Source organism: Phaenicophaeus curvirostris, chromosome 7 (genome assembly GCF_032191515.1).
Source record: "Phaenicophaeus curvirostris isolate KB17595 chromosome 7, BPBGC_Pcur_1.0, whole genome shotgun sequence".
Taxonomy (NCBI): domain Eukaryota; kingdom Metazoa; phylum Chordata; class Aves; order Cuculiformes; family Cuculidae; genus Phaenicophaeus; species Phaenicophaeus curvirostris.
In genome coordinates, this window is record NC_091398.1 from 41,845,516 (window position 1) to 41,872,335 (window position 26,820).

Genomic DNA, 26,820 nt, shown 5'->3' on the forward strand with positions numbered 1-26,820 from the left:
ACTAACAGAAGTGAAGTATAAGTGAAGCTTAACTCATTCCATGTAAGGTGTGAAAGGACAGTTGGAGTGAGCTATAATCTACATTACTCCTGTAATAAGGCAAGGCCTGCAGCTACCGTGGCAGATAGTTACAGGATTTACATTCAGAAAAAACCCTTTTTAGTAACTTGCACTTTAAAATTCCAGGAATGCTTCTGGGCTGTATTTGACTTGGGAATAAGACTTGCTTCCTCAGATTATTAAATATCGGTGATCATCTATTTGTAAATAGTACTGAACAGTTCACTTACCCTTCAGGGGATGTCAGGTGTCAGTTTGAAAAGTAATAAAACTGCTCAGTTCTGTCATTAGCAAGAGCTGTCTGTGGATGGAGACATCGCTAACACACCTCGACAGAGCACAGATTGCAGAGTATTGGGTTTGTAGAAAATGTGCCCAGACTTTAATAACTCACAACCATTCTGTGCTGCGCTCGCATTCCCTGTGTCTTCCTCTGAGCATTGTGTTCCAAAAGCCTTTGACAAGCACTGGGGATTGGTACCTTCGACCAAGGACTACAGCAAAGGCTGAAATTGCACATCTCTACCCTCTGCCAGTTTTAAGTGATGCAGGTTAAGTCTTGGAATGCAGAAGCCGGAACACAGCGTAGCTTAGGATGTGAAGCTTTGCAGTTGGTCAAGTTAGGATACGGTATTTTCCAGTGTAGCTTGTTTGTAGAAGACTGACTGTATGGGCACAGGTGTTGTTAGACTGGGGCAATGTAGGGGATACCAGAGTCTTAATTGCATGAGGAATAAAATCCACAAATGCTTGAAGATATTTTTCCTTTTGTAACAGGTGGTAAATCAGTATTTGCATGAATCACTGATCTAAAGAACCGTTCAGTTCCCACTTTAACCTTCTAATAGTTTATTCCACTAAGGCAAGAGTCAAGACAAGAAACATGATTGTTTAACACCAAGAATGCTTTTCTTTTTTATTTTGAAATTTCAGGAGCTCCAATTTCAAAGGCTTACCAGAGAACTGGAGGTGGAAAGGCAGATTGTGGCTAATCAGCTAGAAAGATGTAGGCTTGGAGCAGAATCACCAAGTATCGCCAGCACAAGGTACAAGTCCTGATGACTTCACTTTCATATGTCCCATAAACTAAAGGGCTCTCTAGCGGTGCTTATGTCCTACACACGTACATTTCACTGGTGGCTGTTCACCTTCCATTGATATCTGGAGTAGAAAAATGCAGATTTGCTGTTATGGGACAGTTTAAAGAGGCCTCTCTAATAACGGATTACATTTTCAATAGAGTGTGTGTAAAGCTTTAATTTCTCTTTAAATGTGTTGAATTTTATGTTTACGATTGAGAGAAAGAACTACAGTGGACTTATACATCCTGTTATCAAAGTAACAGCACTAGTTAAATGCATTAATCCAATCATTGTATTTTTCCTGAATTAACTGTCTAGTTTCATCCAGCTTTTCTGATATATTCCTTGTTGTTACATTTGTTGTCAGGGATTGGCTTGCTCTAAGTGCATCATGAGCATCTCTAGACAGTGTGAAGCAGACTTCATGTATTTCACATACAATGACAAGAACTATAGCATTTTGTTAATATTCTAATTATTTAGGGTTTTTTTTTAATTCCTTGGCAAACTTTTAACTCAGTGTGTGTTTGGGCAGTCATTCATCTCAGTTGTATCATATGGGTGGTTGCTCTCCAGTCTGAAAGCCTTGATAACAATGTGTGTTCTCTTATGAAACATTTACACCTGCATTTCAGGTTCCAGTAGACTTCACATTGGCCTGTACATAGACAGTATGCTCTGAACATTAGTATTTCTTGCCTTAAATACAGTTTCTTTTCCATATTCTTTCAGCTACAAACTTAGGCATTGTTCTGAAATGTTTCCTTCTATGGCCATAATAAATATTTCCACAAGTTAAATGGGAAATTGTACAGAAACATGAGACACGGGAGATGGTTATTTAAAAATAACGTTAGGAACTCCAGTGTGCCGGCTGACTCAGTTGGTTTTACAGACCCACCTGCTCGACCTGAGTTGTTGTTTGACGGTGGTGTTACTAGTTTGAGAACCTTTGTTTAAGAGCCTTTGGAATACTCAGAAACAGTCCTTGGGAGGACGACTATTTTATATCCTTCGTGCAAAGGAAGAGGTTTTTCTGCACCCGAAGTCCAGAGAATTCCGTGTACAAAGAACACCAGAGTTAGCTCATCCCACAGATAACACTGGAGTTGTTCATGTGGGGTACAGTTACCGGTATCTAGCCGTAATTTAAGTCCTATACTCTATTGAACACTACCATTTACCAAGATGGAAAACATCATCTATGGTATCGTGGAGTCATTTCTTGTTCTGGCTGCTTCTTTATGGCTAAATGAGGTTGTTTGTATGCAAAAAAGATGATGAAAGTGTAGGGGGAGACAATGCCAGCATCTAAGTTGGTTTGTAACGTGCTTTGGTGCGAGTACCTTTGTGAATCTAGGTAAGCTCTTCCAGGTCTTGCGTTCTGGGCTGTTACTTTTCTGTAGTTATTAGTAAAATATTTTAAACATTTAAATTGAAAACCTAATTCTAGTCTGAGTTCTCACAGAGTTCTCGGCATTCTGAGCACTGTTCTTATTTTTCTAAGTGTTCCTGAGCCTGGTCCTGTATCGATAACAATGCTGTGCTGCATCACTTTTTTGCTGAGGGACATGGGATTAGAACTGGATTTAGACAATGTGTTCTGAGGTGTGTATGTCCTTGGTTCATTTATTGACTTACTCTTTAATGTGGATATCGCTTTTAAGAGATGTGTGAGAAGCTGAGAGAGAAAGCATCTGTGTTTGAATTGGATGCTTTCGTTTCTTCACAACCAGTCGCTGCCAGTGCGGTCAGAGGAGGTGTGGAAAGAGTCAAGGCAGAACAATCTCTGCTTAGAGCAGTATCGCAGCTCACAAATGCAACAGCAACATTTATAGCTGTAAGAATGTTCCCCCACACTGGGTGCTGTGAACATTTTCTAAGGCTGACAGGACATTAAATAAACACGAAGAGGACACGGAGAGAAGGCATGGAAGCAGTGCTGAGATTGCTCCTGGGTGGCCAGCAGCCTGCTTGCACAGAGAGGGTGAGTGTTCAGAGAGAAAGAGGGTGTTTCCCCGAGCCAGATGTGAGAATTGTCAGCCAGTCTTGTGGAAAACAAAATCGTAACGAAAACCAAATCAGTGACATAAGCTAAAAAAGGAAGTAAAACTGAAGCATAAGATGCACACACAGATTTATTTTCACCCTTAGTTACAGTTCCGTCACTGAGCAGATCAGCGATGCTGTGCTTCAAAAATGGGGCTTGAATCTCCTGTCACGGGGTTGGAACATCTGGGAGTATTTAGTTTCAGAGGCCCAGCTGGAGATTTTGGTGGCAGCAGTGGTGGCTCCAGTCTACCTGCTTCTGAAGTAGGTCCCTGCAGCCACCGTGGCCTGGAGGCTGCTTTGCAGCCCAAACACTCGCTCGGTATGGAGTGCAGGTCATGGACCAGATAAATCTATCTGGAGGGAGGCACTGGGATCCAGACTGTCACCCACTCGAGTGTGCCCAAGAAGGACTCATTTCAGAGCATGGTTTGTTCTATTGCTTCTGGTCCTTAAGAAGCACCGTGTTGTTTGTACACTCGAACAAAACAAAACGAGCGCAAAAGGTACTGTAGTTCAGGTTTGTTCATCTGTGGCCCACTGTGTTACAGCTCTATTGTAAGTGCAGGTAACAGGTGGGAGCAGTTGGCTGTTTGCTCACGAGAGGAGCGTGTAAGTTTTGCACAAGAGCAGATTGGGTCCTAAGTGACTGTGGTGTAATGGATGGGGAAGGAAGAGCCAGAGCGGCTGCAGCCCTGGAGTCCAGTGTGGCTTTGTTTTGGTGTGCCTGGAGATTATTTGCCTGTTAAAGTGATTTCTTCTCTTGATTATTTGTATAAATGGGTATCGTGCTGAGCACTTCTGAAATCTTCCATGGCATCCCATCCACTTTCAAACTTATGAAGAGCCTGAAATGACTGGTTTTGCGTGTTAGCATTAGATATTTTTACTCATGTTATACTCTACAGGATCAGAGATGATAGAGTGGGAAACCAGTGTCAGGTTTCAGATGTCTCTCCTCACTTTCACGTTGTGCTATAACATGCACGGATTTCTGTGGAGAGGCCACTGGGCTGTTCCACTTCTGATCCGAACAGACAGAGCAATGCAGCTCGCTCCCTGTCTGCAGCGGTACTGACTCAGCTGGAATCCATTCGGGGCTGGCAGCGCTGCCGGAGCCTGTGCTGATGCGGGTAGATACCCGTGTGTACTGAGGGGCAGCAGTCGGCACATCGCCTGCCCTCGCGGGGGCTTTTGGCCGTGGGGCTCACAGCCAACCAGTTCTTCTCCTGCTCTGTAACCCTGGAGATCCAAGAGCTTCTGGGAACCGCAAGGCTCGTGCCGTTGTCATTTTGCTGTGCGGTACGGCGCTGAGGAGAGCAGTTTGGCACAGGCCCTTTAACAAAAGTGCATAGCTGGCACACGAGGCCATCGGAACGTGGGCCCTCTTGGCAGGACATGATATAATCAAAACCAAATTAAAACTTTAAGTACTGAACTATGTTGCTGAGCAAGAGTTTGCCTTCCTGAAATCTTCTGAGTTTTGTAAAATTAAATGTATTTCCTGGTGACTAGGATGGTTTGTTTGCTCTGCTCTGTGTAGCAGTCATTTCCCAGTGCTAGCTGACACTGCTTTCTGGAGAAAGTATTGCAAAGCGCCCTTGGTGGCTGAACACTCAAGACTTGCTGCGAGCTGGAATGCAATGCGTTTTGTTCTCGTAAAACATGAGAATGGTTATAAGGAGTGTAAAGAGAGCAAGTAGTTTGGCTTGAAGGCCAGCACACCGTTGCGTTAAACTATATGACTTTTGTTCCACTTGAGCAGGAAACGCCAATCCGTGCACCGCCCCCACGCCCAGGGCGTTCCACGGCACGCAGCGGCAGGTTTGTCCTAACACGACTGCTCAGCGAGCTGGTTGGGGTAATTATCCAAACAGACACTGGTTTCACTTTGTGTGATGTATCAAAGGCTCCAGTGTTTCCAGAAGGTGTACTGGAAATTGCCTGCATGTATTGCAATGTACGATGTCATCAAATTGCATGGCAAATTATAAGCCCCATAAAAGTGACCTTTAGAAAATCCCTATGTGCTTTTGGGGCAGGATGAGGGAAGGAATCACAGTAATTCAAACAATTGATTTATTTATCTCATCTTTTATTTACAGTGAATGTTACACAATGAAAATTTGAAAACAAATCAATTAAAGGCTACATCAAATTTAAAAATAAGAAAAGATATACTGAATTTTCTCTGCAAAGCTTCAGCGTACAATAAAAGCAGGGCTAAAATATATTCAACTGAATATACTAAAGTAAGGAATAATTTTAAATCAAGATCTCCTAGTTGATCATCATAGAGCTGTTGGACTATTTTGGGTACAGATATCAGAAGTCTATTTACCCTGCAGTTTAGAACAAGTAATGACTAATTCTGTCATTAGCAGCTAATGGAACTACTTGCCTAGTTAAATGAAAGCACTGGTCCTCAACGGAGCTGACGGCTGCTGGAGGAGGTTCCCGGCTCTGCGGAGGGACAGGATCTCCTTTTGCCAGCGACGGGTCTGCACCACGGCTGGTTTAGGTGTTACAGTTCTTCCCTAGTATATTATAAATTTTCTTTACTCAAGCTGTGGAATTTCTGTTCTCTGTATTACGAATAATTACCTGTCACAATTGAGGGTTTATCTGATGATGCTTTAGGCTCTACTGATATGTGGTAACCTTGATCTCGGAACTTGAGAGGGGGCTGTGAGTGATGTATCCTCCTGGTTTTGGAACGGACTTATGCATAGTCTCTTCCTCTTTACATTTGACTGAACTTTGAAATGCCCTTTGACATTGTCTTAGGAAATGAACTTATTCTTTCTTATCTTTCATTCCTGCTGACTTCCTGGGCTGGAGAAGAAGAAGAAGTAAGAGCAGACCATAGGTCTGTGTCACATGAGCAAATCTTCAAGATTTGTTGGTGTTTTCTTCACAGCCTGATCGTGATTGGCTTTTTTGGCTGTACTCAAATGTCAGGCAGAATTGCCCATTGATGCGTTTCCTTCTAGTTCATACAGTTGCTTACTTGCTTACTTCAGGTCTTCTTTCTGGCAATCCTGGGAATGTAAATACAGTGAGAATCATGCTTGTGGGTAGTTTCAGTAGTAGTTAAGTTGGACACACCGCCTTTGATGTGGATGTGATATGTGCTGCGTGTTTTCTAGGCTATAGTTCAACCAGATGACTCAGGAAGCATCATAGGGTCCCCAGCACTAACTTTTAGGATCTAAAGAGTCACTGTATTTCCAGTCAATCCATCGTTTAATAAGAGTAGTTGAGATGGTTAGTTTCATGAGTGGGCGATGAAAAGTCCTTCTCTTGAGATACAGAGGCCATCATGCCAGATCTCTGATATCAAACACTGTCTCTTTCCTTTGGCACTTACTTTTTGCTTGTCTGCACTGAAAATGAGTGAAGCCTGCAAAGTTTCTTGTTAGAGCACCAGTGTTCCTGAGTTTGTCTCTGGTTTACCTGGACTGTGAGCCTGTCTGAAGTTCTGTCAGAGCTTTTCAGTGCCAGTAGAATTGAGGAATGAGGCGGGGGGCGCGGTATATGCAGAAAGGGTAGCTTGCTATTGAGCTGCTCTGGTGATAAATTGAAGAGTGATGATTTAACACTGACTGGTGCTGCGTATATGAATACTCACTGTCTTGCCCACGAGTAGACTGGGCTACAAACCAGGGGAGTTGTTCTGGCTGTAGACGGCACACACTGCAGACAGAGGGGCCATAAGTGGCTGTGGGTCAGCTGAATCACAAGGGCTGCTCACAGGAGTGCCCGTGCACGATGACCTGAAGTGACCGTCTGTGACAGGGTGTACGAGTTAGCCTATCGTCCTCAGAAGATGCTTGCAGTACTGCAAGGGCTGCAGTGTCCTGGTGGTTGCTGCGGCGCATCATTTAGCTAAAACAAGACCTGGAGGACCATTAGTTCTCTGACGACAGTCAGATGTCCCTGAGACCTGCATTGTGAATTGCTATTTTTCAGTAGCAGTGAGAGGCTGTTGGCAACGGGTGTCACGGAGCCGGCTGGCACAGGACTGCAGGGTGGTCACAACTTTCTATGTTCCACAGTCCCGCTGCTCGCTATGGCAGCCTGGCTGCTCCTCAGCCCTGGGTGTCAGACTGGAAGAGCACCCTTCGGCACAAGCTGACTGCCTTTGGCTGCAGCGTTCCAGAGGCGGCTCTCTGAATTGGTACCCAGAGCGCGGGTGCTCGCCTGTGCCCTCGCTCTGGTGGCAGAGCGGCTCAGGGTTTGGACATCAGATGTCTGCCGTGCTCTGCACAGTGTGCAGCGGAGCAGGTGTGTTAGTGAAATCAAGAAGATAGCAGCTAGAAAAAGTGAAGGCTGAAAAATACCTCGTTGAGTTAAAATATTTGTGAAAGCTCCTGCTAACCTGCGTCAACAAGAGAAGCAAAACCAGAAACCTCATTACGCTGATTTTAATGGTTGCCGGTGCTTATAGCATGTATTACAAGTGTATGGGGTCTAATGTGGGCCACTTAATTAGAAAAATTCCTCTGTACCAAGAGTTTACAGTTAAACAAGGCTTTAAGCCTTCATCCTGCATATAATTGTGAATGTGTTCTTGATGTAACGATTTAAAAGGAAGGTGGAAGACTAGTAAGACGGTAAATTCACTCTTAACAGCGCTCAGGTTTTGGCTGGCAGCTCTGCACAAGTAGCCATCACAAAGCCCTGTGAATAACCCGTTTCCTACCAAGTGCCTGGCGGAACAGATGGATCCCAGTGACGGAAGCATAGCCAAGCAGTGAACTCAAATACTAAAGAAATACATGTGAAGTGCATACAGTTTCAGCAGTTCTATATTTAGCTGTTTACAGCTTGTCACCATTTGAGAGATATTTAACAAATAGCGCTGATTTTTTTCTGCTGTTGCTTTTTTTGCTGACAGCAGGGCTATGTTCCAGCAGCTAAGCCACGCAGTTGAAACCACCTCTGTTCTCTCAGGTTGTACTGTTTAAATCAGAAATACATTTTATCCTAGGGAACGCTTGCTAAGATAAGAGGCTTAAACTGTTTTGTGTCATAGAAACCAAGATGTATGTAGCAAAGAGAATTCAAATCGAATGTCCAGTCTAGAGACTGAAGATCGTAGTTGTGGTCACAGAATTTTTAAACGCTGCCACAGTGCTTAAGGCCTCCTAACACCACTGGGGACTCTGCAGCTGTCTCCAATGCCAGCGCTGTTCCTGCAGCCTTGCTGTCCCAGCACCAAGGCCTGGCTGTGGGCGCCGCGGCCAGTTCTGCCTTGGAGTGGTGCCGAGGCCCTGAGCTGTTCTGCTGAGATGGATGCTGATCACCTTTTCCAACTAGAAAACCCAGAGCTGGGAAAAACCCAAACAACCAAAACAAACCCATACAAACAAATGAACCCAGATCCTTAGGAAACAGAAGTGAGAAAAAACCCTGCCAAGGATCCAAAAAAGCAAAATATGGCTAGATTGGTTTCAGCAGTTTGTGTGCACATTCCATCTTCAGTTGCCAAACATTCATGTTACTGGCTGAAAAATCAGCATTTCAGTGTCTGTGGTTTTTTAGTGTAGATTTATGTTTTCATTTCACTTATTCTGTGTGCTTTTGTGAAACAGATTGAGACGGGAAGAGAGAATTATTTTCATGTAGGTGACCATATGTCTGATGTTATATTTGTGCTTTCCTTCCATTTAAAATAGCTGCTGTACTTGGATACTATTTATGCCCAACTTCTTTAATTGAAAACTGCATCATACCAAACTGTTCTGGGAGAAAACTATTAGTTCTGCACGTCTACCCTACTGACCTAGTTCTTTTTCGAGGATAATAGTGGGCTAAAGTGAAGCATTCTCAGAAGGGCAGCGCACCACACGTGGGTTCTCTAGCAATACTGTTGGGAAGAGGCAGCGTAAGTACTGGCTGACAGCAGCAGCCTCTTCTTGATGGTGCGGCATTTGGCCTCGCTGGTTTTTAATCAGTGGAATAAAATGCATCAGACTAACTTAGCAAAGCTGAAAGGTGTGGTGACTTCAAAATGTTTCGTCTGCAAGGTGACAAAACGAGATGATGCAGTCAGGAGGCAGTAGATGCTGGACTTCTGCAGAAATAACTTCGTAAGAATCAAGTGAAATTCCTAACCAGTTTAATTGTTCGTGAAGTAACTTTCTACTTATGACTGACAGTGAGAGCAACCTTTATCATCCATAAGTCCTGTATGCATAAAGGTCAGTTGGCCAGATGTGTTGAGGACAGGTACATTTGGGGCTTTGACAATCCTTGTGTGTGTGAATAAGGTATTTCAGTATGCTCAGCGCTTCTTATCTTTGCAACCACTGCAGACTGGTGTCATCTCATCATACAGAACTGAGCTTCCAGACAGTCTGAGGAACAAAGTAAAATGTGAAGACCTTAAAACTTGATGTTTAAGCAGGATGAGAATGGGGCCAGCGCTCACAGGATCTGTCAAACAGTCTACATATTTCTTCATTGCAGTGGGGCAGAGTATCAATGAGTAGGCGAACAGAAAGTGATTCAAGATTGCTCAGTGAGGAGTAAAGAATGTACTCTGTACAGAATTCACATAGATGAACTAACACTCAGAACTCAGCCTGCTATAATTCAAATTCATTCAGTTTTATATAAATTCTTTCTAATTCAGTGCCAGTTTCGGTACAGATTTCCTCATGAATTTTTAACAATAGAAATATTTTTAAAGGTTTTAGCAAAACAGTTATAAGACCCAGTTTGCCAGCAAAAACCAGTAAAGTTGCACAGAATTTACCTTGGCACATAGTTATAATTCCCCAAATGTTCATTCTGGAGTTAATGCACCAGTTGGATTCGATGGTAGCATACTGGAAATGAGGAGCTTTAGCATGTTATTTGAATTGAACGAGCTTTGGCTGAAGGCTGTGCGGGAGCTGGTGTTTGTTGATCTGGGCACTGGAACAGCTGGGCAGTGCTGGTGTAGTTCCTTTGCTGCCCAGGTCTAGTTTCCATGGGTCCTCCTGACTTTTCACAGCGATGTCTGGCTGTGTGCCAAAGTCACCTGCTCTGCTCTTCTACCGAGAGAGCTGCAACAGCGTAAGAAACTAGTATCCGTAGCCATCTCCCGTATCCTGGTAGCTGGAGACTATGACCGCTTTCCTGAAATGCCTCTGCAGGTTCTTTCATGCCCAGTCTGGGTTTATTTAGATCCTGATTTGAGCTACACTGCTAATGGTGGTTGAAACCGATCTGCCTGAGCGCGCTCGAGTGGGTGGACAGGACTGTCGTGGTCACAGCCGCCGAGCCTGGGGAAGCAGCTGCTGGCTGTGGTAGAGTGACTTCTTACACTGCCCTAGGGAAACCCAGGGGGTGCCATTCCATGAAACTGGCTGCTTATCCCATTTTAAAGTGTAGTTTGATGTTGTTTATACACTTGTTCAGCGTTTCTGACCTTGGACTTGTGTTCCAGCACTGCCAAGTGATTTTATTTTGGTCTCAGCTTAAGATATTTGTGCTGGGACAGGGTGGTCCTTCAGGAAAGAGCACGTACCTGGGGGAGTTCAGGCAGGCATTGGAACATGGTGGGTCTGTGTTTGAGCACACAACTCTCCAGGCACCTCAGAAATATGGTAGAACACAAAGAAACTTCTGAGGGAGGTGAGCCTGGAGAGGCTCCGGCTGGAGGCCAGCTCCTCACCTGTAATTCTGTACGCCAGGCTTCAGCCTATTTAACTGTTCCGCTTTCTGTGCAAGTTAGAGGAAAGATCAGTAGCACCCCAAAAGACACTGAAATTGGAGACTGAGGAAAAGAGTAGTCAGAACGTAGGGAAAATTCCTTTTCTACCTAAGTATGAAGTTGGGTTTCAGACACTTGAAGCCTGCATTTGGATTCTCCGTTTTCTTTAAGTTTCACTGTCATTGTAGTTTAGTTTGTGCTAGGATGCAAGTTCAGCACGCTGTTACACACAAACACTTTCCAAAAAAGGCTCCTAAATGATTGGTTTTATTTAGAAAATAACTCTCCAGTTCAAAAAGTTCACGTTGCTGTGCTGAAGTATTTTGTAATTAATTCGTAGCTCTACTAGAAGGAGGCGAAACAACTAACGCTATCTTAGAAATAGCTACATCTTACCCAAAGCCACAGCTCACGCAGACGTTTAGACATCACAAAATCTGATGGCCTTGCCTGTTTTTCCTTTAAGTAGCTTTTTGTTTAGCAAATACCAGCTTATAATCATTGCAAAAATTATTTAACGTTCAAAGTTTGATAGCTCATATGTAGAGCAAGGAAATACTCTCTGTGTTTTTAAGGAAAAATATATCTGATTTTAGTAATTCATGCGTGCATTGTGTGGCTCCCTGCAAAGGTGATCGTACATCAATACTGCTATCAATGTGTGAAAGCACGTCGCCTTGTAGAAGAAACAAACTGATTAAGACAGTTTGATATAAAGTAGTCATTGGAAAAATCCAGAGGAGTGAGGGTTTGCAGTGGTGCTGAATTGCTTGGCCGGGTAAAGTAGCCGGCACCTCTGTAGCCTTGGCAATGCAGGATCTTATCTCTGCTCACACGTGGAGGGGTACGTGTTTGGTACGTCAGATGGCTTGACATCTCAGTGTACACGAAGGACCAGAGTTCTCTCTGTAAGGCTGTAAATGAAGTAACAGTGAAACCTGTCGGTCCATTTCTGTTCATTTTGCTCAAACTGCTTTCCCTGTGGAAGACAGATGCTCTAGGATTGTTATTCCCAGCCTTCCTTCTTTTGCAAGTGCTCCTGTCTCTTATGTTGTGTCTGCTGTGACCACCCCCGTGTGACTGTGCGCTCGCTGTGTGCTGTTGTGGTTGCGCCATCACACCTTCCAGTAGGGTGAGCGCCACCCAGCAGCTCCCAGCCCTCCTCTTGCAGACGGGTCACACTGCGGGAGGGTTTGCCGGTCAGTGAGGCGGAGGGCACTCCTGCCAAACGGGACCAGATTCCATCGCTGAGCAGTGGTTTGGCTGCCAGGTGTAAAGCTCTGCAGTGTTATTTACACGGGCCACTGAAACTTGATCTGCTGGGGGTTCATACAGTTTTGTATGCTTTGCTTAAAAAAATGAAAAATATAAATCCAAAGTAGCCATGTGGTTCATGTTTGTGATAATTGTTTTTCTTCCTGCAGCTCCACTGAGAAGTCATTTCCTTGGAGATCATCAGGTATTACCTTTTATGTGTACGTTTTGCCTTAAGCCCAACAAACTGCATTTTCTTGGCACTCGTTGCTTGTTTTGAAGTGAGCTGAACTTTAGCAGCGATGATTACGTATCTATGTCAAGTGTCTTTTCTCAAGTGTATCATCGATATTCCCTTCCTCACACATGAAGAGGATTGTGGTTCCTCTGTTGTTGTCAAGGGTTGTCCTGGCTCAGAGGTGGCCACAAGTACCTCTCTTGCACCTTTTTGTGTCTTTGCGTTGTTGTGTGAGATGTGACCATAACACAAGTCCTGTGTGCGGGGTCTGCCTTGCAATGGATTCCAAAATACGTTTGAGTCTTCCCCTTGGCAGGTAAGGTTCATGAGAAAACGCTGTGTTTGAAGCTCGAAAACTCATTTTCTCTTTACAGATATTCATACTTAACTGAGAAAATCTCCAAAAAGTGAAGCCGTTTTCGAGAGTGCCTTTTCCATCTTTGTGTCTCAGGACTGCTTGAACTTCCTCTCCAGAACTAGAAATGCTTTCCTTCTAGTGCTTCTGTGTCTGCTCCTGAGTAAATCAGGAGGAACGGGTAGGGCTGGGAAAGGGACAGTGTAGTGTCTGTTGAAATAATCCCACCTGTCCTTCACAGACCAGAGCACTAAACTGATTAGGGGGTTTGCATCAGTTAAGATATTTAACACTGACACATCCTGATTGGCTGTCATCCCTTTGGAGTGATGAAGTGTATGCGCCAAAGTCGGGACGCGTCGGGACCGCACAGCAGGACTGGGAATTGGGACCCTGACTCCCTGCAACTTGCTGGATTGTGGTCTCCAGTTCACTCTTGACAGAATGTCGTATTAAGCGCAACTGGTCTCACGGAATGAAAATGCAATTAGCATTTTAGGTAGCTCATTAAAAATTGCATTAACCAAGTTGTGCAGACTATTAATACGATTTCTTTCTGTGAGGATGCAGGCAGTTTAAAAGCTCTCCAGCGTTTGCTGTACAATAACGCACCGTAGTTATCTGCTTGTTCAATCAAGTGTATTCATCATTATGATAATTGCGACTATTTTAGGTAAATAAGTCTCAAACTATCTACTTTCCCTTCCCCTCCTTGTTTTTTTCATTCAGAGCCTGAGCTCTTGAGCTCATGTGTAATTGTATTCACACGGGTTCTGTTGCCGTGGCAGTTCCTGCGTTGCCGTGGCAGTTCCTGTGTTGCCGTCACCTCAGCTGAGGTGGGGCACACGTTAGCTTTTTCCCTTCTTTTGAATCAAATATTCTCAACAGCCTACTTGTCCAGCGTTTACATTTTACTGGTCATGGTGGTGCTTTCCAGGTATTCTTTCGGTATTAGGTTTAAACAGAAGTCAGATTCGTTTTTTCAGGTAATTGAGAAATCAGTTTTACTTCCTTCAGTGTGAAAAGTACTTTTGTGGTCTATATTTTTTTTAATCCCGTGACTTCCCCTGGTTCTGCCATGTTCCAGTGATAGTTCACAACTGGTAACGATGCTTTCTGAAAGATCCCAGTCGTCGTTTTACTGGTTTATCTCATCCAGTTCCATTCGTTTCCTCCTCAGCTTTCCCCGTAACTTACTCTTTCTCTATTGTTTTCCTCCTTCACTTTCTATTAGTTCCTCTCTTCCCTTCTCTCATCTGTCCAGCTGATGTTATTTTATCCTTTCATTCTCCCCTGTCATTTGTGTGTTCCTTTTCAGTAGAAATCTGTGCACGTCCCTGCTAAGAAGTCACTTAGCACATGGCAAAAGATCTTGTTTCTCTTGCAATACTGTACACATCCATATAAACCCAGATGATGTTTCTCACCTCTCTTTATCTAAAGTAAGGCCTTTCCAGAGAGTTATACATATATAATATAAATGATGTTGTTTTGCAGATGCTTCTAAACAGAATATTAGATCAGCAGCCGTTAGAAAAAGGCTGTTATTTATTCAGGGCCCTCTCCTCATGATTTATAGTAGAGAGAGAGAGACAGAAAGACAACAATTCATCTGATTGTGCATTCTTGCCCTTGCTGGACAGCCTAAACAATCTTTATTTTTTAGCATTGTGAAAGCGTTGCTTGGTGGCCAATGTGTGATGGGAGCGAGGTTTTGGCGCAGACCTCTATCCTAGGGACATCTGTATGGCACTGCACAATTGAACGCTTTTCTTCCTGGCTGTTTCTCCCCAAACTGGTTATTTGTCAGTTTGACGCTGATTCAGTACCGTGTAATATTCAGTAACAACCATAGCAGGGCCTTGTACTATTTAAACAAAAAAAGATTGAGGATTAAAATGTTGAAGTTGAATATAATCATGGTGTAAACGTCCCAGGCCTGCAAGTATCTTATTCTAAAGGATACGTAATCACCACCGATGTCCGTGGTGACCAAGTCAGCATAACGGGAGCTGTGGGTGTGAGTTCTCTCAATGCTGGTTCTCTAGGAATACTGATCATTAAATTAATCGAAGTGTACTAATCTTGTTAAAACTCAATTAAATTTGGTCATAATGTTCCTGTTATAGTAAATTAATTAGCGTCAGTTTTTACTGGATGGTTTTGACCCGAGAATGTTCTACTGACAAATAACTGTGCTGCCTGCCTGCAATTTCTGAGATATACTGATTTCATTTTTGTTTTAAGCTGGTATTTAAGTGGTGTTCCAGCATTCCTCACACTAGCAATTAACGAGTAATGTTCTTAGTGTGAGTGTTCCCTTATGGCTAATTCTGCAGACGGTGAGGAGGCACCAGTGCTCGGTGTGCAGCTACCGGTAAAGCCAGAGTGTTTCTTCCCAGCGTGGTAGGTACAGATACCGTATGGGTTTCATTCCTCTGCTGAAGGAGACTGTAATAACAGCTGTGAGAAAGAGTTCCCAGGAGCTTCCCTCTCCACAGCTCGCAGCTGCTGGCATGAAGCGGCAGAGTTTTTAGTACAGATCGTTGCTCCTTAGTGTGTTCTTGCTGGCTTCCGCTCCAGGCTCACTCATACACGGCTCCAGCAAGAGTTTGCCTTTCTGGTGCGACCATTAAACATAACCCGTGTTTGCTTCTGCGCTTCTGCTGCTTGTTCCTCATCATGAAGTGTAATATGCTGGCAACGGAACACTTATGTCTGTCAGAATAATCTTGATTCCGTTTTTCTTGGTTTTCCGTGTCCTCGTCTTTGTCTTTTTTCCCAGCCTGTGTTTGACGTTTTCTTTTCTCCCTCACTGTGCTGTGCTGCCTCCTGTGCTTCCTCCTGTGTGTGCAGTGCTGTCCTTCGCTGCCTCTGAAGCTCGACCAGTCCTCTTAGAACTAAAGTTAGCTCGACGGCTGTTAAAAGATAAATGTTTGGGTAGTAGTGTGCAAAGTAAAAATGTGTAAAACTCACAGTAGCTTCTGCCGGTGAAATTTACCTCAGCTTAGAAAGCTTTTGAGATCATAGTGCCCTAAGACAAGTGACAGTCGTCCTCTGCACTACAGCTCAGGTGCGTGATGTTTCTGCTCTGCAGAATACACATACTAGGGAATCGGGTACATTGTCCATTAACATCAGTTGGAATGCATTTGTGAAGTAAGAATTTTAAAGCGACAGCAACACCACAGGAAAGAAGATTCTGAAGCACGAGTATTAATGCTCTTTTCATTTGGTTTGGTGGGTGATACCTGCATACCAGCAGACGCTCTTTGTGTTGGAACTGGGGTTGTTGTCAGTGTGTGTGAGAAAATTATTGTTACTGAGCTTGCAGGAAACTCCCATATGAAACACTGGATTTATCTAATGAATTTATTCTTTCAGATCCTCCGACCAGCAGTGTAAACAAGCCCCAGGGGTCAGAGAACGTTCATACCAATGCTTATGACATTAGGACAGAGCCAGAACAAGGAAGCCTCTACTCGCCAGAACAGACATCTCTCCATGAAAGTGAGGGTCTGTTGTGTGCACTTTAAATATTGGATTCTATCTCTGTATGGCTGTCTAACGATGTAACATAGTTCTGAATGCAACCGATAATGTTATAGAGTACTTTATTTCTGTGAAGTTTTTCAATGCTTTTGTTCTTATGCTGGCTTCATATCTACAGGGTCTGTAGGTAACTCCAGAAGTTCAACACAAATGAATTCTTATTCCGACAGTGGTTACCAGGAAGTAAGCAGTTTCCATAACAGCCAAAACTTGAGCAAATCAGAAACCAGACAGCAGCATTCCCTGGTTGGAACTGCTAACAACCATTTGGTGAGGAGCTCACGAGCGGAAGGGCAGACGTCAGGCCAGGTATGCTCAGAACAGTCCACTGTCTCCATCTGCACGCTGGCTCTAACGCAGTTTAAAAGATAAGTGCTTGTATCGCTGGACCTGCCTTTGTATAGGCTGGAATTCATGTTGTTAAATTACACTCGGCAAAGCAGAAGCAGCTTGCAGCAGCCATAGATATGTTTGCTAAGATCCACGTGCGTGTGATCAGGTTCATTCACTGCAGCTGGCATTAAACAAATCTTCTGAGGACTCCTGGCTACAGCGTACCAAGGAGATGTCACTCACTCAAAATTCAGTTGTGATATTGCGAAAAGCCTCCCAGAATGTGGCCTGTGTGTACCCATAGACTTAAAGCAAGATGGTGTTTGTGCTCGTGTACCTTCTACTGCTTCTGGCTTTTCCGCTTCCTCTTTCATTAATCAAACGATAGTGAGGCAGTAAGTGACAGGGCTTCGTTAGCTTTGCTAGAGCTCTTCCTATTACTGTTCTGAATTTCCAGAGAGGCAGAGGAGCAAGGAAGGAAAGCATGGATGTGTACTAACATGGAAAGCCAAATACGAGTGAGGAGCACGTGTTTTTTTCATGTTAAATTGCCAATTTATATATGAAGAAATACTGGTTAGAAGAAGTTATTTTATAGGAAAACTTGAAGGAATTAAGTTTAGGGTAAAAGCTGTGCTTCAGCTATGTTTTATGTATTGTTAAATTGTGTGCATTTCTTGTTAGCTTCTCTATCTTTTGAGAGAAAAGTATCCACGACATGGACTAAATGATGAAACTAATGAATGGTTTTGTTTTAAATAGCCCTCAGTGAATATCACTGCCAACCGGGTCATGAGACGTGTCAGTTCAGTCCCATCCCGAGCGCAGTCTCCCTCTTACATGGTCGGCACAGGCCTGTCCCCTTCCCGGGGCTCGCTGCGAGCATCTCTGGGTAGCGGGTACGGTTCTCCATCAGTTACTGAGCAGAGATCCCTTCCTCCTCACACGTACTCGTCCACGACTCTGCCAGCACAGCGGGCAGCATCCCCGTACGCCGCACAGAGACCCGGCTCCCCAACGACCATGCGGCGCATCGGCTCAGTGACATCCCGGCAAACAGCAAATCCCAATGGCGGGACTCCCCAGTACCAAACGTCGGTCAGAGTTGGCTCTCCTCTTGCCCTCGCTGACGTACAAACCAGAGTAGGTTCTCCATCCCAAACTCAGCTGGGATCTTCTTCTCCGAAGCGTTCCGGCATGACTGCAGTTCCACAGCACTTGGGAACAACGTTGCAAAGAACAATGCATGACATGGAGCAGTACGGGCAGCAGTACGATATATACGAGAGGATGGTCCCTCCACGCCCGGACAGCCTTACAGGTTAGTAATAAGGTAAAGACATAGTTCTAAACCTGGGAAAACCTACAGCTGTGGAAAAACAGTAAAGCCGTAGTCATTTTGTGGGTGAAACACTGCTGTGCTAGGACTTCGTTGTGGTGGGTGTGTCAAACCAGTTGTCACTGCTGATGTCAAGCAGTATGTATTAACCATACGCAAAGCTCACAGTGAATACTAGCTTTATCTTTAATTACTGCGTTGCTCGGCTTGCATTAAATTAAATCATGTGGTTTAAGTAGTTTGGTGAAATTCTGAGTCCTCCAAACAGGGGCATTTCAATGTTTTACAAGGTAAAGCACATTTAAATGCATGTGCAGATTACACACTGAGTAGAAGATACGAGGCTGGAACTCCTTCCAGGTCTAGTTTTCTCTTAAAATCTGTAACTTTGCACTACTGAATTTTAGTCTTATTTTCCCTAAGATTTCTAGGCTGTCTCAAAGGACTTCAGTTTAAACATGAGGTAGCCCTCGTAATATCAGCTTAAAAGAAAGCCCAAAAAGGTAAAATCTAGTTGTCTGAGAGGCAGTTCTTATTAAGAAGCAGTTACTTTACATTTTAAGTTCTGTGTGTGTTACTGGTTTTGCTCTGACCTTTGTGTAACTGAGCACAGACAGGGTGATAGCTGTCAGACCACATGCTCTTTCAAGCAGACTGCACTGTCTGTTCTTTCTTTGAAACTGTGGCACTACAGGAAATCCCCAAATACTTCTGTTCCCTAGCAAAGGTGTATGGTGTCTCCTCCCTCAGCTGTTTGCCAGACATAGTGATCTGTGGTTTGATAAGAGGGGAAATCGGGGATGGGGCCTGGAGCAACCTGATCCAGCGGGAGATGTCCCCGTGTGGCAGGACGGGGAACTGGGTGGGCTTTGAGGTCCTTTCCAGCCCAGCCCAGGCTGTGATTCTGTGAATCAGCGTGAGGTGAAAGGTGATTCAGGAGTTTAAATAAATGTGGTCCAGTCCAATTACTAAGGTTGGAAAAGACCTCCAAGGCCATCAAGTCCAACTGTGTCAGCCCAGCACTGCTGTGCCTGCAATTTGTGCTGTACCAGCAGCCTCGTACTCTGGCAGTGCTGTACGGGTACTTTACAAACACAGCTGCCTGAGAGGATCGCCTTGTCTAACCATGTGACTGATACATCTTTAGAAAAAAACACTTATTGGGGTTGTAAGTCAGTAACTCAGAAACAGGTGCTTCAAATTGAGTGCTTTTAGCATTAGGGAAGTAATTGGCAACTGTGGTAGTTGAGCTTAGAGAGCTTAGAGTTTTCTGAGAGGACTTTTGGATGGGAGGAGGAGGTTGGCATTGTAGCAGCCTTTAGTATAACACAAAACTCTTCCCTGTAAAAGCTGAAGGTGAGGATGGATGGATGATCAGGTCCTCTCTTCATTCTGTGCCTGTAATCTCCAAGAAGGGCACCTGTGGGGAGCATGTTCTGGGAAAACTGGAATGTTAACGAGATGAGTCTCTTCCCAGGAGGCAGCAGCAGCGGGGAGGCGTAGGTCCAGTTCCCTGCTCTGGGTTGGACCTGCGCCCAGCTGCCTGCTTTGCACCCATGAGGTCCCTCTGTTCTCACCTCCTACAGACGTATTTCCTTAGTGATGGCTTGTGGGACCCCTGAGGGTTTCCTCGCAGACTCTGTGATAGATCAGGCCTGTAATTTTGGGGTGAAAATATTCAAATAACAGGGTATATTTGCTTACACATCGCTGCTTGATTGTATTTGAAGTTGTTCTGTGATCTCCCTCATGTCATTACCTTTGCATGGCTCACATAGCATGTTCTGCTGCTTTGGTAGCTGCTGAATGCATTCTCACAGCATTCTGCTCAGGGAACTGTCACCTCTGGCCTGGACAGGCGCACACTCTCCTGGGTGGGAAACTGGTTGGCTGGCTGGGCCCAGAGAGTGGTGGGAAATGGAGTTGACTCCAGCTGGAGGCCAGTTCCAAGTGGTGTCCCCAGGGCTCAGTGCTGGGCCCAGCCCTGTTCAAGGTCTTTATCAATGACCTGGATGAAGGCATCGAGTGCACCCTTAGCAAGTTTGCAGACAACACTAAGCTGGGTGGAAGTGTTGATCTGCTGGAGGGTCAGGAGGCTCTGCAAAGGGATCTGAACAGGCTGGACCGCTGGGCTGAGTCCAATGGCATGAGGTTTAACAAGGCCAAATGCCGGGTCCTGCACTTGGGGCACAACAACCCTGAGCAGCTACAGACCAGGAGAAGTCTGGCAGGAAAACTGCCTGGAGGAGCAGTGCTGGCCACGCCGTTTCTGATCCAAGCCAAGATGCCATTGGCCTTCTTGGCCACCTGGGCACACTACTGACTCACGTTCAGTTGATGTCACCCAACACCCCCAGGTCTTTTCCAACCTAGTGATTCTGTGAGTTGTTTCTTTCTCAAGAGTGTGACTGCACACAGGGCTCTGGTTGTGTTCACAGCTGGTTTGCTGTCAGATTCCCAGCTCACCCTGTCATTGCAGGCTCTGTGAATGGCGCGTGCTGGCTTCACTTTTACTTGGCGTGTTTCAGGCTTTCAGCTAGAAAAACTACAAAAAAGTTGGGCTGGAATGGACAGAACTCTTCATCAAAGAAATGCTGCTTCGTCTCTGAATCTTTCTTTGTGGGTCATTTCACGATGGAGAGAAATTTAGTGAATGAATCATAATAGTTGTAGGTATAATGAACCCCTTTTCTTGGCTAAAGGAAGAAAGATTGAAGCATGACAGCTTCACTATTTTTAGTTCTTATGGGCCATGTGCATATTTCCATCTTCTTGGTTTTAGGCCTGCGGAGTTCATACGCAAGTCAGCACAGTCAGCTGGGACAAGAGCTGCGGTCGGCCGTGTCTCCGGACTTGCACATCACCCCTATCTACGAAGGCAGAACGTACTACAGCCCCGTGTACCGCAGTCCGAATCACGGGACGGTGGAGCTCCACCAGGGGTCCCAGTCAGTGCTGTACCGGACAGGGTCAGGTGGGTAAGGGGCTCCTGGAGCTCTTCCGTGGGCTCCATCCCAAAGCCGTGTGTCATTTACTGTCTGGAGGTTTTTGGGAACCTGTGGCATATGGGAGAACATAAACAAGATGTGTAATGCCAGTTTAAAAGGAAAGACTGGTTGTTATACGTTAATGGAGGTAGAAATTAGGTTTGAAGGACTTAAAATAGCCAGCAGGAATTACAGAGGTTTTTTGGAGCCTTCAAGAAATACCTGGGTCTGTGCATCAGTATCAGCTTAGGGGTAGGGTGCATGCTCAATATCTCACACTCAGGTATGTGCAAGCAAAGCAGATTTCATGACACACACAATTTATTGCTTTCTCTTCCATTCTCTGTGTATCGTTTCCATACAGATTGAGTTTATTCATCTTTGTTTTAATTCATCAATACAGCAGGATGGTAGCTTGCACACTCAACTACCTGCACAGCAAAAATACTGACTTTACCCAACTCCTCGGCACAGGATGGTGTTGGAACGCTGCAACTGAAGATCGTGTATTGTAATGGAAATATCTCCATAGCGTTTCACTGAATTGCTACTTGTACGTGGTGTCGTGCATAGGTTATAAGTTTGTGTTAGAACTGGTTTTCTGTAGAGAGAAATGCCATACAGTTGCAGCACAGTTTGTCCCAAAGCTCCCAAAATACCAGAGATTTAACCAGGCAACTCTAGAAATGTTTACAGGGTAGTGGCTGATCCATGTCATGTTTTCACACCTTTGAAAATTGCTTTTTAATGTTTTTTAATTTTATTGAAACAGAGTATTGAATGTGGAAGGAGGCAGCAGTTTTTGCAGCTCTCTTGTCTTCTGCAACCCAGAGTAGACGCATTAATCTTGTCAGGATGTGCTAAGGTGGAAATAGAACCAGAAACTGGAATTCTGTTTGCTTGTCTACCTAATACCTCTTATCTTGGAAGAACTGAGGTGACCACAGCGGTTCTGTTGAGCCAGGAAGTTACATGTTCCTGGTTCTGAAACGATCAGCTTAATCTTGGACATCATCCTCTTGTTTGCTTTTTGTCAGGGAAGACGTGCCCATGGTTGGGAACAGGGCGGTATCATGTAAACTGTGTACATTTTTGTTCATTTTTCCTCTTTCTTATTAGAGCAGTTGGCAAATTGACATTACTTCTAGTGATGGAATTTTTTATGAAGCTAGAAACCATGTTGCGTCCTGATTTCTGCTTTTTGGCTCGAGATGCATTTCTTTCTGTACATGTTGCGGTGAGCTGAGACGCAAGCCGGATTCCTTCAGCTCTGTAACCTCTCTGTGTTTCCTGGGATGCTGGGGAATCGCTCCCCTAAATCTGGTGACAGCTTTTGGCACCGAGCAGGTGTTTTTAAGACTGTTTTTCAGCCATGCGTTACCTGATTTGTTTTAATGCTGATTTTATACCAGGAGTTGGAAATCTGCAGCGATCCTCGAGCCAGCGTAGCACGCTCACATACCAAAGAAACAATTACACTCTGAACACCGCAGCCACCTACGCAGAGCCCTATCGGTCAGTGCCGTATCGGCTGTCGGAGTCCGGCTACAGCAGGCTGCAGCACACAGCGCCCGCCGACGACGGCACCACGCGATCCCCGTCCATAGACAGCATCCAGAAGGACCCCAGGCAAGTCTAGCTGGGCTTTCAATAGCCACACCGATTTGCCGTAATAAGATTTTTAATACATTCCATGTATACTTATGGCATTTCCTTGTGCATATTCCAGTTTTACATTGTTTAAAGAATTAGGATTCATTTATATTTTAAGCTATATGCCTTTATAGCCAAAGTAATAAGTGCAGTCTACTCGTTATGGGAAGAAAGAGCAACTTTTATGCATGATGTTATTATTACATTTTCTTCCATATTTAGTTTTATGTAGAAGTTATTACAGGAAATACTTATACATTTGATGAGAATTGGCTGGATTATTCCAAATACTTTTTACTAAGTCCACAGAGCAACCTGCAGTATTGTAGTAATGAGTTTGAAAATTAGAAAGTACCTACCTTATTTATTTGAATGAGATTTCCATGGCCTGCTTGAATTGCAGAACAGTGCAAGTTTAAGAACTAAATATAAACGTACCGTTTTGGACTCGATGATCCGGTGGGTCTCTTCCAACCTGGTGATTCTATGATTCTATGATTCTATGAAAGCGAATATCCATTTGTTTTTTTAAAGTAGTTCCTAGTTTGGGGTTTTATTTACACAGCTTGGGCATGGACAAGTGCAATATTCTCATTACAGTGTATTAGACACTGTTCATTAAAACCTTGTGCTTTAAACGGGGAGTATGAAAGCGCAGGCTTTGTAAAGCTTGGAGGGATTTTACCTTCAGCATGGGAATGTGATCACGAGGAATTCTAGCCCATCCTCGGGCTCCCTGTTCATTGAGGCAGCTCCTGGACGCGTCTTGGTCCTCAAAGTCCATTACATGTTCTGCATGGGAGGTTTTGTTATTCTGTTTGGTAGTGGAAAATAACATGTTTTTTAATGGATATTGAGAGACTAGATTAATTTCATTGAACGGATCAGTTCATTCCTCTAAATGATGTCAATAGGATGATCTGAGCCTGCCAGCCGTCTGCTAACGCTGGCCTGTTCTGGCATGGCTTACAAGGAAAGTTATCGTAACAGAGTCGCTTCACATTCACAACGAGGCACTTGAAAGAGATTCTGGCTTGGGTTTTGTGGCTGATGCACCTTCTTATCTCGTGATTCCCCAGTGGAATGCTTTTGCCTGACATTTTAATCTGTTTCAATTTGATGTGCTTATCGCGCTGTGGCAGGGCTGCAGTTGGGTGTTAGGATGGTTTCAGCCTGGGCTGGGTGGAAGCATGAGGGAGCATTCCAAAAGCTGCTAGGTTTGTTAGAAAGGCAGTGTTCCTAAGTTATTGCTGTATATGTGGAGAAATACACCTCGGAGTTGCTGAGCCGTTCAAAGCAGGCCCATCTTGGGACTTTGGTCCCTTTTTGGTGCCTGTGGGGATCCTGGGGAGACCCGGCTGGCCGGGCCGGCATCAACCTATGAGCAGCACCCCAGGTACTGCTCTGGGGGTGGCCTGGGGATTCAAATCCATTGACATTTGAGAATGGGAATCCTTAAGTGCTTTGTTTCCCCCAGTCTCCCTTTGCAGAAGGAACTTAGTCCAGCACGTGTTCTGGGTGTATTTGTACATCTGGGAGTTGTGCCTGGATGTGTTTATTTAATTTCCCATGGTTTGTCTGTGCAAAGTCATTTTGTTTAATGAAGGAGATTTCATTTTAATGATTGTGTTTGCAATCCCTGAATCACTCAAATGATGCAAAATTCCTGCACCTGACCATGGTGATGACATTTCAGGCTACGCAGCGTTTGTTGAAGTTTAATCAACTTCAAACTAGGAAGAACATCAAGTACTGAGGAAAAAGTGTTATGTGGCAGAGCTGTACCTGAGCAGAGTCGCTAAGTGGGTGTCACTGCATTACGCATACATTTGGGGAGGTTTATGTAGGTTGCGGGGTTCCAGTTGGTAGAATTTTAATGTGTATCTGTTTGTGTCAACAACCAAGCTAAATGAAAGTAATGTAAGATAGATAGGAAACATCCTTTTCCAGCTGGAAGACTAAAGGGTGATGTGATTCCTAGTTATTCTAATGTCCCTGTTTTCCTCCTCGCCCTGATACAGGAGTTGTTGAAAACCTCATAAGATCTTCCAGTCATTCTGCTTAGGAAATAAATATACAATTATAACTAACATCTTCTCTTGAATGTGTTCTTCAATGAAGGGAGTTTGCGTGGCGAGATCCAGAATTGCCTGAGGTCATTCACATGCTCCAGCACCAGTTCCCTTCGGTCCAGGCAAACGCTGCCGCCTACCTTCAGCACTTGTGCTTCGGAGACAACAAAGTGAAAACAGAGGTACGGCACCGCGCGCACTCTGCTCCTGGGAACCCGGAACAGAGAGACTAGGCCTCCTGCCTGTCCTGGTTCTTTCTGTCATAACCCAGTACTTTGGACCCTCTCAGGCTTGTGTTTGTACCTGACGTATGATACTGAAGTACCAATGTGTGTGGAATTATGCACACAGATTTTTCTTGTCATAAGAGGCTGCATGGAAATTATGAAACCATTTTACATTCAAGTTTTCAATCCAGCAGAACCGTGAAGTATGTTCGCCGGAGCTTGTTTTGTGTAGCCTGTTGATGGCTGGAGGCTGAGGAAAAAGTGAGAATTCCAGGAAGCTTTCCACCAGTTTCTATAAAGATATTTTAAGGTGTCATAGGGAATGAGTGAAATCAAGCGAACGAAAAAAATCCAGCCCTAGGAATTTACGTAGGATAGCACTGATGTCCACATGAGGTGGAGGAAGGAAACACCTGAGTGAAAATGTGGATTATTGTTGGAATGTTTAGAAGGTATTTGTGTTTACATTCATTACTTTATTACTGGGGTAAGGAGCAGAATTTCCCAGGCTATGAAGGACAGTTAAAGCCCAGCAAAATGAGCTGGAATGCTCGTGTAGCTGAAGCCTGAAGGTCAGCGTAAGAAATGAATAAATTCACAGAGCGAATGAATTGCACTTCCATGTAATGCCTGTCTGCCTGCACATACTGACAACACTGATACATGGCTCCTGGATGTGTCGCCTTACAGGAATTCTGACTTTTCTAATCTGGAACTGGAAATGCGTGTTGGAACCAGCAGCAGCTGATGCTTTTTAAAATAGTCGATGACTCAGCAAAACACAAATCTTAAGAATGAGTTTTTATTCTGCTTCTATTTTTAATTATATACACAAAAACTGTATCGCATCAGGTGTTGAGTACAGATTGAAAAGCTGCTGAAGCTATTTTGTCAACCATAACTCGGTCTGTGCTGTGGCTGCACAGCATAACAGTAGTGGTTGATGTGCTGTACTGACATCTGTGGGGAGAGTGAACTGCAAAGAACATATTTGTGGTTCCATTATTTAGTAGCAGAAATAAGATTTATTTACCTTGAAAAATAAGAACTCTTTAAATTTTAGGGGGTTTTGAGCATCCTGAAGTACATCCTTTCAGTGCAGCCCGTATCAAATGAACGAACTGCAAGGTAACATTCATTTCCCAGCTACAGAAGTCTTGACAGGTGAATAACTTCAGGCTTAAAGACAGCCAAATACCCTTAGACAGAGATTCCTGGTGGCTTTTGGCCTGGCAGTGGCTGGTCTCATGGATTGGCAGCAAATTTGGCATCCCCTGATTTATAATTCACAGAGTAGATACACCTTGGTGTGTAAAGATAGGTTTCCTTTTGAAAAATGTGCATTTTAAACAGAGGTCTGAAACATTTCCGAGTCACCAGTCTCTCATTTTATTTCTTCTGTGCTGCTTAAGAGGTGATCGGGCAGGTTAAGATCCCATACCGTGGTGGTGATGGACCTTGCATTTCCACTGGTTTTCTCCAAGCCTCTCCAGTTTGGATGGCTTAAGTTGTAGATGAAGATCTTGGCTGCTTTGATACCCCATGTAATTGTCAAGAAAGTAATTGAGAGAAGATTCTGTTTTTCAAGGTATCGACTTAAAATGATGGGGCTAAATATCTGTTGTATTTTCAGTGAGAATACTTGCCTTCCTCTTGTGCTGTGGCCAACAGGGGACGCTGAACTTTTAAAGCCAACAATCCATGAAATCCTGTACCCAGGAAACGTGTTTCAGGTAGCCGTGTGGCTCGCACACAGATTGTTACACAGGCTAGAGCAGAGAAGGGGCCTCTGAAAGCGCTTTTAATGCTGGACCAGAGAAGCCTCAGGGCTGTGTTTGTTTTGTACCTCTCCTGACCATTTGGGCCAGAAGCCAGTCCAGCACAAGCAGAGGATTCCGGGATGGCGGTGCATCT

General features: G+C 44.3%; 1 protein-coding gene across 9 annotated transcripts in view; it reads left to right on the forward strand.

Annotated features, from left to right (window-relative positions):
• Window positions 1–26,820, forward strand: part of PKP4 (plakophilin 4) — a 71,243-nt gene that overhangs the window by 30,700 nt on the left and 13,723 nt on the right. Inside the window, exons 3-10 of one of the 9 annotated variants that reach the window (XM_069861713.1) lie at window positions 994–1,106; window positions 12,321–12,355; window positions 16,128–16,259; window positions 16,414–16,604; window positions 17,391–17,949; window positions 20,750–20,941; window positions 22,367–22,587; window positions 24,733–24,861. In XM_069861713.1, coding sequence (XP_069717814.1) covers window positions 994–1,106; window positions 12,321–12,355; window positions 16,128–16,259; window positions 16,414–16,604; window positions 17,391–17,949; window positions 20,750–20,941; window positions 22,367–22,587; window positions 24,733–24,861 — 1,572 coding nt within the window. Of the gene's footprint in view, window positions 1–993; window positions 1,107–12,320; window positions 12,356–16,123; window positions 16,260–16,413; window positions 16,605–17,390; window positions 17,950–20,749; window positions 20,942–22,366; window positions 22,588–24,732; window positions 24,862–26,820 lie in introns of those variants that run through there. The other 8 variants (XM_069861714.1, XM_069861712.1, XM_069861716.1 and 5 more) reach the window with 8 other exon arrangements.